Raw genomic sequence first — 11487 nt, forward strand, 5'->3', positions numbered from 1 at the left:
AAGCCCGGGAGAATAGCATGGAATGACCATATAAGCAATGAATGCTTGAACTACCATGTGAGTGAGAAACATTCTTTTTTTCATGTTTAACCTTGTATTATTTTGACCTTTCACAGTAGGTAAACTTAATATAATATGTGATTTCTCATGATATTCCAAGAGCATGACCATTCAGTCCTCATGGACAATATCTATCTATTGTAGAGTTTAGAAGCAAAATGCTATCTTAGCCTGCTTTAGTAAATATTTTTTCCACTTCCCTACATTCCCTATCAACCTTATAACTGAAGTTTGCCTTTTTTTTAAACATATTTTTATTGATTTCATAGAGGAAAGGAGAGGGAGAGAAAGATAGAAACATCAATGATGATAGAGAATCATTGATCGGCTGCCTTCTGCACTCCCCCTACTGGTAATCGAGCACCCAATCCCAGCATGTGTCCTTGACCGGAATCAAATCCAGGATCCTTCAGTCCACAGACTGACACTCTATCCACTGAGCAAACCAGCAAGGGCTGAAGTTTGCCTCCTAATGGAGTTTTCTATGGTGAAAGAGAACATGTACTGGAGAATAGAGTCATCCAGTTATCATTAATAGTTACATTTATTCAAATACAATCATATATTGCTCTTCTTGGCTTACATTTCTGTTTGATGCCCTTAGTATGAATCTACTACTGAAATGAGATTTCATGTTTGCTGTGACAACAAAAATATGAACTTAGAATTCTGAGGATGGGGCTGGACTAGGGCAAATTCATACGGTAATACCACATTTTGAGGCCTCATGATTGAAAACTCCTAGTGTCATTAGCTAAGCACTCTTTTCATTTAACACATTTACATTGTGAAGAAAAAGAATGATGCCAAAATGTAAACACTGAGCTAAATGGGTTTATATTAAAATTGAATGGCATTCTTATGTTCTTAACTGTTAAAAATCAAATAATGTGGCTTAAAAGATTAATATAGTTACAGTCTAATAAAATGTGATGAATTTATCAAAGAAAGGGCTTTTTCTTTTTGTTTGCTGTGTGTGTACTATTTTTTGTGGTGGCAGCATCTGTGTGTTGGGGGGAGACTAGATCAAATAATGGTTATTAACAGAGCTCAGTTATCACCTCAGAGAGTAATATGCTTAAAATTATGTCTATGTTTTATAAATAATACAAGCTTTTATTTTTATCCCATGTTAAGAAAATTAGCCACAAAATGTAAACACTGAGCTAAATGGGTTTATATTAAAATTGAATGTCATTCTTATGTTCTTAACTGTTAAAAATCAAATAATGTGGCTTAAAAGATTAATATAGTTACAGTCTAATAAAATGTGATGAATTTATCAAAGAAAGGGCTTTTTCTTTTTGTTTGCTGTGTTGTGTACTTTTTTTGTGGTGGCAGCATCTGTGTGTTGGGGGGAGACTAGATCAAATAATGGTTATTAACAGAGCTCAGTTATCACCTCAGAGAGTAATATGCTTAAAATTATGTCTATGTTTTATAAATAATACAAGCTTTTATTTTTATACCATGTTATGATACTTTGCCACAATAAAGATATATACATCAATTGCCTTTTTCTCAGTGATGAAACTTATAAAATTATTTTGATTCTATTTTAGCAAAAAACATGTTTTACTGACCTAGAAACATTTCTCCTATGAGAACTGGAAGGTGACTGGCACCATATAACCCTAGAATGTTTTATATACTCAGTTCTTTTTACTTTTTAATCATTTCATATTCTTAATCCATCAATCTAACTTCCTTCAGATGGAAATTTAAATGATTGGCTGTTCAGGTACCAAAGCAATCCTTTAAAAATATAAATATTTATACAGAAAACAGACCGATGGTTGCCAGATGGATGGGAGTTGGGGGACTGGTTGAAAGAGGTGAAGGGATTGAGAAGTACAGATTGGTAGTTACAAAATAGTCATGGGATGTAAAGTGCAGCATAGAAAATATAGTCATTAATATTGCAATATGGTGTTAGGTGGGTACTGAAAATATCGGGGGAACACTTTGTAAAGTATATGGTTATTTAACAACTATGCTGTACACCTAAAACAAATACAAAATAATATTACATGTAAACTTCAATTGAAAAAGTAAAAATGAAAAAAGGAAATATAAAATTAAAATACAGATATTTATAACTAAGTCAGGTGTGCCCAAAGTCTGATTTATAAGATGGAGGGTTGGGGGGTAGGATAAGGGAAGAGCTGGTCACAATAATTCTCATGGACACACACACAGAAGCCTGAGCTATGACTGCAACCTCTTCTCTCTGCTTACTTACCCAGAACCTACATTATGCAAACCTGACAACACATGTTTCCTATTTGGTCAGTTTGATAAAGACATACCATGTCAGTGGTGTTTAGCTTGTGATATGGCGATTGTTTCAGCACTGACTGTCGGTGACCTGTGTGTCAGCTGACGCGGTTACCAGAAATTAGCATGCAGCCTCCTAAAATGCCAGACACATGGACCCTTTCCGCAGAGAGATATAATAGGACCCACATGATAGCTCCATTAAACAATGAAACATGTGACATTAACTGAAAACAGGAACACATCAGCAAATATGCCTGAGGAAGTTTATGGTATTTAACTCCTAAACATTAATTTTATTGTGGCGTATGAGGAATTAATTAACTGAGTTTCCTTTTTTATTGAAAGCGGAAATACTGTTCAGAAAAGCGATGAAGAGTAAATACAACATATTTTAAGTTTATTAAGCTTGGCTCATCGACTTCTATTTATTTAAGCTAATCTCATAAGGCAATTAAATATTTCAATCAGTAACTTTATGTGGCCATTTTATTTAGCACATTTCTGAAACATTAATCAATGTGCTAGAATGCAGAATGAGTATGTGAATACATTTCTAGTTTCCTACAGCCAAAACAATTCCATACATTTTTTAATCACATGATCTTTTCCAACTTGAGCTCTGATAGACAAGTGGAAAGTGACAATAGAAAAGATTAAAAGTTAGTGATTATAATGAAGATAGTTCAGGTTAAGGTTATATCTACATGACATAAGTGTTTCCATCAGCACTGTAATACTTTTCTCTAAACAATTAAGTTTTCCTAGTTAGAGGAAGCTTCATGCAGGTGTGGTAGAATGAATGTGATCCCAGATAGGATATAAAATGCAATTAATGGCTGGGTGGGGTTTTAGAAAAGAATCTTCTTTTTTTTTAAAAAAAAAAAATAGGATCTGTGTTTTCCCAGCATTATACTCAGTATTTATCATTTATAAATAATTTAATAAGAGGCACAGTGGTAGACCCTGTTTCACATATAATCCTATTTAATCTTTAATGATTTAGTAGAATGGGTGTTACTAATCCATTTTGCAGATGAGGGAGCTGATGCTCAGTAGCTTGTACAAGGACAATCAAAGTAGAAGAATAAGGTAAAACGATTCCAAATCCACGATGTCCTTAGACTCTTTTGCCACCCAAAGTGTACTTGAACCAATTCATTTGACGACCCACTTATTTTATAATTCAGAATCGGAATCTTGGTGTTTAGATTTTCAAGTTTATTTCAGGACTGTAATGATTGTTTTCTGATTAAAATGAGCTAGTGCCCATAAATATAATTTAAAACTGGAATTTTTTCTTATATTGTGTAATGATGTACAGCTATATTCCACACTATTTTTTCTGATTCTACCATTATATATCTTAAAGGGAAAATATCCTTATGTCCAACAAAAAGCGTATTATTTTCAGAAACAGATGTTAGCGAAATGTATGATGGTTAAGTCACCTGACCTGTAATTTTGTTTATTACTTCCCTGTTGAGAACATATTAGTTTTTCATAAGATTCCATAGGTTTTCGTTTTATTTATTTTATCAGGTCATAGTCTAAACAGGAAAATTTATCATCGATACTTTCTATGGATTGATAAAAAAATATTTGAGTTTTTGATACCAACAAATGGTATACATTTACTTGGAACTCAAATCAAGATGGACTAGGCAGTCTCTTTCATTGACACTATTAATATCACTCGAAACAGCTGAAACCAGAGAAGTCACACGTGGGTGACAATTATGAGAGGAATAAAAGTGAAGGCCCACTGAAGAGAGGAGATGTTAGATTACCTTGTCTCCCTACCGCTACTCCTTGCCACAGTGTGACTAGGTAGGAAGTAGTTTGCACTACTTACTGCTTCCACCCACCTCCTCAATCAAACCGATTCACCCTGCCACGGTGTCAACAAGCAGTGCCACTTTCTTTTGCTATTGGCTTCTTAGTTTTAGAGTTTGGCATGATGCTCATTTCAAGGTTGCCCCCAACTATGGAGATCTTACTCTATTTTATTAGAAGTGGTATCGTTTTATAACTTCAAGCACTCCGGGTATGAGTATCAAATGGTTAATACACTCACAATTGTAGGAAAGGAAAAATTTCTGCATGCCACGTTACAGTCACACTGAACAAATTTAGTATGCCAACTCTGTCAAACGGGAGTGAGGCTGAGGTGTTCTTGACCTTTTCCAAGCCTACAGTTATGCTATTGTTCATGCTCAATGTGGTTTTCTCTTCAGCACAATAATTGCTAATGGGACTTTTTTTCTATAGTTGCTTAAAAATTTTCTTTTTGGAAAACAGAACTAGTCTATATATATATATTGCAGGTGCAGTCTAAGGCAACTGATGACTTTTAAAAGTGTCTTTTTTCATTTTAGTAGCCAAGGTTACCAAAACTATATTGCAACATTTGCTTAATGTGAATAGAAGTTCCTTAGGAAAATGGAAAGAAAACAAAATCTTTATAATTAAAATCTCAGAATTTAGTGTAGCAATAGAACTGAACATTCTATTTTTAGAATTTAAATTATTCCTAGAATTTAAACATTTACAATGTAAATAGAACCCCAAATTATTTATTTTTAAAAGTTGGTGTTTCTTGATGAATCGATCTACAAAGAAAGAATGATGTGGCAAATAATATTAAATGAATAAATTAAAAATCCAGAGTGAGAACATTATCTTAAAAAATAGAAAACCAAAGTAAAAAAAAAGAAAAAGAAAAAGGAAAAAGATGTGAAAACACAGTGTAAAACCCACAAAACCATAGAAGTGAATTTTTATAGTCCTGAGTTCAGTTCACTTTTTATTTAGACTTCAAGTTACAATTACTCATCCCAAATTACTTTGTATATTTGAAAAATTATATTTCATTTTTTCAATATTATATATTGAAAGGTTTAAAGACTAGACATAAATACTAAATATGAAAATTCAAAACATCATTTAACAGGAAACTTAGATATGATTTCTATTAATGGTGGCTAGAGTTTTGCAAATGTAATAAATAATGAAGCATAGCAAGATGCTAATGGAACATATTAACATATAACATATTTATTTATTAACATATAAATGAACCAAAATCTATTGTTATTTATAAAATGATATTCTGCATAAATATCTAAAGTGATATTATTTCACTAATTGTTTTCATTGGTGTTCTGCTTTAATCAATGAAAAATATTTCAATAAGCTTGCTTTCCCTATAATCTTTCTAGGCATAGTAATGATATTTTAGAAGGTATTTAGCTTATTAATTTAGCCACTTTTTGGAACTTACTATTTTTATTTAACACATTATAGTTGACATTTTGGTGATGTAAATTTTTAAAAAATGAAGTATTTGATTGTTTCTAAAACTAACAATGTAACAACGTGCAATTTTGGTTTTGGTAAAAAAAAAAAAGTCAAAATAACAGGCATGTAAAGTTAATAAGAAATATAAACCGTTATCCTGGTAACTCATCACTGAGAGCAAAAATGCCCTTGTAGTGTTTGTAAAAGGACTCATTCATTATTCATACAATCATTCAATAAATAGTTGAATGTTATAATAAAAGTTTAGATACAACAATAAATAAGATAATATAAGCACCTGCTCTCATAGAGCTTTTAATTAAAAGGAAAGAGAAAATACAGGGTGGGAAAAAGTAGGTGTACTGTTGTGAGTATGCGAGTTTATTATTGTATTTTTATTTATTGATTTATTATTGCATTATTAGTACAATATAATCATACATAAACTTATATTTTCCCACGCCTGTAAATCCAAGATCCAAAGAAACCAGACAAAAGAGATCTAACAGGCAAGCTCTCCCTGTTCTGAGTGAAAAGGGGTTTAGAACATCAAGGAGAGTGAACACTCAAAATGCCAGTCCAGAGTTAAGAAAGAAGTTTGGTCTGGGAACTAAAAGAAGACTAGGAAAAAATTAAGCTGTAAACATAGGGTGGATACAGATCATGGAAGGCCAACTAAAACTAATTCACATTAGAAAACGTGGGTTTATCTTTAAAAAAACAAAAACAATGGAAAGTTATTGGAAAGCATATTCCTATCGTACCTATGTAAAAATAAATGAAACTTGAAAACTATAGGATTCATATTTTATGAATACCCTGGAAATAGAAGTTATGAGACTTAATTCTAAAGAGTAAATATTGGCTTCAGAAGCACAGAAATAATCTGCGCTCTTTTACATACCCACATGAATCCTTTCAATACCTTCTATGTGCTTCCCCTTTAAAATAAATATGCTACATGGGTGATCTCATTTCTTGGTGTGGCAGAAATGTTAAATTGCCTGATTTAATGCTATACCCTCCACCCACTCCCAAATGAGAAAACTCAATGGTACTTACTACATCCAGCCTTGTAGCTGAAGCCGGGAGGCAGGAGGAATCCTTGCTGGGCAGCTGCAGCCAGTGTCCGTTGATCAGGAGGGAATACGGGAATCATTAATGGCGGCAGTTGACCTTGAACTTGCTGAACATGATAAAGAGGATCAAAGAGAAGAAGTTTGCTGCTCCATGTATCCACCCTTCTTACTTTGTGATAAAAGAAAATCATTTATTCAATTCAATATACTGGCATACAAGCTTGTTAGAACACTGGGCTTGAAGTCTTGCTTTGGGACTACCTTAGGAGAATCAAAATATACAATAATTGAAAGGTGTTACCAAGTTCATTTTCTGACCTGATGAGTAATTTCCCTATATGATAGCCGTGAGAGTGATGAATGAAGCATGCATCACTACTTTTACACAACAAGACTCTTTTCATTGCATTAATATAATGGTTAAAAAAAAATCCCTTAGGTTGAACTAAAATCTCCTCATGTAAATCCTGCCTCTTAAGAATAATTCTACTTTCTAAAATAAAACCAACCAAACCAGAATAATTTTATATGTGAGCAGCTCTTCATTACTTGAAGGTAATTCTCATGTTGACACATAGTATTGAAAATTTATGATTTTTAAATAAAATAGCTGGAAGAAATCTTAGAGAGTAAGACTTTCCCCTTTCTTAATAGAAGAGGTTACGGGAGCCAAAAGACAACTTAATTGTCCATGGCCATTGAAACTAGGTCTAGTATCCAATCCCTTGAATTCTGCTCTATTCATACTTTGCTCTTCATCTATCATTTCTCAAGCTTTAAACCGCTCTGCGAATGACATAGCCTCTGCTATGGTTGCCTTCTTTGGACTACGCCTTAATTAGCTGGTATAACTCTCGGAATATGGATTTCACATCAGCAAATGAATAATACAGCACAATGGAATAACTATCTTCTTTGAACTGAACAAGAATTTCCAGACCTAATGCTGTCATTTCTGCAGCTATGTCACATTAGTGACTAATGTAGAGGTGGTCATTAACTAAAGTACCTAGGATATGCTTTCCAAATATTTAACCAAGATCTCCCTGGTGAACATGATTATTGTTCAGTGTTTGTCACTGAATATGTGAATGAGAATTTAGAATCATGCTGAAAATCACACATCTGACCCTTTATTTTTACTTGCTGCTCCACATTAATTCAGTTACTTGGAAAATATTTGATAAACACATACTCTGCAGAAGAAAAATGAACTAGACAGTAGATATACAATAGTGAACAATAAACCAAGGTCCTATGCCCATGGAGCTTACATTACAGTGGGAAGAATGGTAAAAAGTAAAGCAACTATACCACAAAATTACAAGTTCATCCATTCACTAATCCTAACAGCAACTCTGAGATATCTCTCAGTCTTGTTTTCCTTTCTTCCGTATCACTGCACATTCTTAGGGCAGTTATGATTCCTATAGTTCTCATCATTTGTCACATTAAAAGTCTACCCTCAGTTTCACCTTCATCTTTCACAATAAACCTCTAAGCTCTTTCTGAGATTTTGATTGGTGAGTGTCCCTTTGGGGTTGAGAGTGTGTGAGAGAGGGAGATGGGGGGAGGAAGGGAGGGAGTGAGGGAGTGAGGGAGAGAATGGGAGAGTGGGAGAGATGAGAGAGATATGAGCACTATAAGAATGAGACATCTGTTTTCAGCAATCACTCCAAATTGGAAATTATTTCTTCTAGCCAATAGAATTTTAAACCCGCCACTGCCATACCTTTTTAGTAAAACTACAGCCAACAGTTTTTTGAATGTTCTGGAGAAGAGATAAACTTTATGTAGAAATCAATGAAAAATAATTGACTATAGACTCAAAAAATTAGAGCCTGCAGATTGAGCAAGAATGTAGGAATAAGTGGCCTAAAACAAGGGATGGACATTGGAAGGCAAAACAGTATGGGGGCCAGTTCAGTGTCAGCAGAGAATGCTGACCAGAATAACATGCAGAGACAAACAAGAAACCAGCCACATTGATTAGGGATTATCACCAGCAACTCCATATCCTTTATATTTCATTGTTTCTAAGTTATATTTTATATACTATTTCTCTTCCTTTCTAAGACAATGTTGGTTATATGACATATCATAAATTTAAAAAGAGAATTTTAGAGGGAAGAAGAAATAAAATGAAACATGCACACATTTGAGAAAAATAATTACTACAGAATTGCAGAAAGAATAGTTTTTTCTCTTAGTGCAGTAGTTCTCAAACTTGAATGTATATGAGTATCACCATGTAAGCTCTGAAAAATCCTCAGTGCTCAGACTGCTTCCCAGACCAATTAAGCCTGAATCAGGGGTGAGACCCAGCCATCAGCATTTTTTCATGTTCCCCTGATGACTTCAATGTGCATCCACACTTGAGAAGCGCTGTCTTAAAGAATGCTTTCAGTCACTGTCAACACATTTTTTTGTTTTCTTCATTTTTGCCTTGAGTTACAAAGCACCTTCACATACATAATTAGTTAAAAGGGAGACTCTGCCTGACTTTTATAGGTGCTGGTGCCCACAGGATAGACCAGATATTAAGCTATATTTCTCACAGAATTCCTTCTGAGTGAGTCTTGTATCTGTATTTTACATGCCCTTCTTGTAAAAACAACAACAACAAAAGAAAGAAACTTGGATGGTTTAGGAAGTAATGACCAAATCCCTCAGCCTGGTACTCAAGTTTCTTCACAATCTGTCCTCTGTCTACCTTCCTAGGCATTTCTGCTGCCCTCCTTCAGATATGCTGTCCTCTTGCCTCAACGGATCATGAAGAGTTCCTTGCATATTCGGTGTTTTTCCATGCTTGAATGGATTCAAAAGTATTTTCTTCTCTGTTTTGAGTGATTTCTCTTTTCCTTTTCTTCTTGGCAAAATTCTACTTATTTTTTTCAAAGGTTTTTGAGATCTACATAATGTCTTTGCCTGTGAAGCACTTCTTTCTTATGGTGCCAATTTCCAGGCAGAAAGAACTGTTACTTCTTTTAACCTCATAAAGCTAATGTAATACTTACTGTATTGAATAATAGTTACTTACATAACCTGAGTTTCCCTTCTGACCTATGAGCTTAAAAAGGAAAGAGGTTGTAACTTTATTATTATACCTTCAGGGCTCAGAGTAAGAGGTAAACTATTTGTACATTGATAATTCATAAATAAAGAAGAAGAATATAGTCCTATCTTTCTCATTATATCTTCACGAGCCAACTCCAAATGTTCAAAAAAGGCCTGTGGACAAAAATGACCACAAAGGATTTCAATTTCATCAAGAAGAATAATGTGCCAATTATTTGTGCTCCCATTCTTGTTATAGCAAAATAGTCTTATACATTATGATATATCCATGACTTTTGGAATTACCCATGCATAAATAAATTAAAAAGTTATCCAGAAATATTAGAAATTTATTACATACTTCTCTAATTCCTGCCTATTATGGTCTAGTAACATGATGGTTTAATTATTATAGATTTACAGTGTGTTTTAATAAAAGTACTCCAGGATTACTATTTTTTTTTCAAATATAAATTGGCTTTTATGACATTTATTTTTCCACAGTAATTTTAGAATATGAAATTTCTATTTGGATTAATTAACCTTATGGTTTGATGGCTAACAGCAGATTATGTCTTTCAATTTATTTAAATATTTTCTTGCTTCATATAATTCTTATAGTTTTCTAGGTAATTTTATTTTTAAGATTTACAAAATATCTTATTTATATTTTAAATGGATTGTGTTATTGTTTAACTGGTTATTGTGTGTACATAAACCTATCTGTGTAGTACAGTTTTAATCAGATAATTCATTTATAGTCCAACTAGTGGCCCAGTGCACAAATTTGTGCACATTGAAAGGAAATTAATTAGAAAAATATTTTAATATCACTATTTGCCCTTTCTCTATAATAGAAGTGTCAACCAAATTCATGATCGAATATGACAGATTGAAACACATGTGTGCGATTGGTGCCGCCAGTGAGAGCTTTATATATGTCGCACATGAATGAGTCAACTTAGCCTTTAACATCCTATCTAATAAAAGACAAAAATGGTAATTGGTGTACGACCAATACCCTTTTCATTGGCTAATTAGGGCTATATGAAAAGTAACTGCCAACTAAGATTGGCAGTTAACTGCCAACTAAGATTGACAGTTAACTGCCAACTAAGATTGGCAGTTCACTGCCAACAAGATGGCGGTTACTTTGCATATGTAGGCACAATGCAGGGAGGCGAAAGGGAAAGCAGGAAGAAGCCCCCTGCCACTGACAGTGATCAGAAACCCAGCGGGGAGCTAAGAGCTGGGGGGCAGGGCAAAGTTGGCCCTCGGCCGCCTTTGCCCTACCTCCCAGCCATGATTGGAGAATCAGGAGTTTTTGCCGCCCTGGCCAGTGATAGCAGGAAGTAGGGGTGGAGCCAGCGATGGGAGCTGGGCACGGTCGAAGCTGGCAGTCCCAGGAGCTAGGTCCCTTCCCTGGGCCTAAAGCGAAGCCCACGATCACGGGGCCGCTGCCACTGCAGGTCCCCACTGCCTGGGCCGGATGCCTAGGCCAGAGGCGTTAGGCCTGGGCAAGGGGCAGAGCCAGCAATCGGAGGGGCTGGGGGGCCCCTGCCCAGGCCTGATGCCTGGGCCAGAGGCATCAGGCCTGGGCTGGGGGCAGAACCAGTGATGGGGGGAAATGAGGGTCCCCTGCCCAGGCCTGACGCCTCAGGCAGAGGCGTCAGGCCTGGGCTAGGGGCCGATCCTGCGCTTGGAGGGTGATGGG

At 35.0% G+C, this 11487-nt stretch overlaps 1 protein-coding gene across 1 annotated transcript in view; it reads right to left on the reverse strand.

Annotated features, from left to right (window-relative positions):
• Positions 1-11487, reverse strand: part of LOC102766147 (transcription factor SOX-5) — a gene marked incomplete at its 3' end in the record, with an annotated part of 290659 nt that overhangs the window by 15145 nt on the left and 264027 nt on the right. The window contains exon 7 of the mRNA XM_015560611.1: positions 6700-6823. Coding sequence (XP_015416097.1) covers positions 6700-6823 — 124 coding nt within the window. The remainder of the gene's footprint in view (positions 1-6699; positions 6824-11487) is intronic.

This window comes from Myotis davidii, unplaced genomic scaffold, assembly GCF_000327345.1.
Source record: "Myotis davidii unplaced genomic scaffold, ASM32734v1 scaffold835, whole genome shotgun sequence".
Lineage (NCBI taxonomy): Eukaryota > Metazoa > Chordata > Mammalia > Chiroptera > Vespertilionidae > Myotis > Myotis davidii.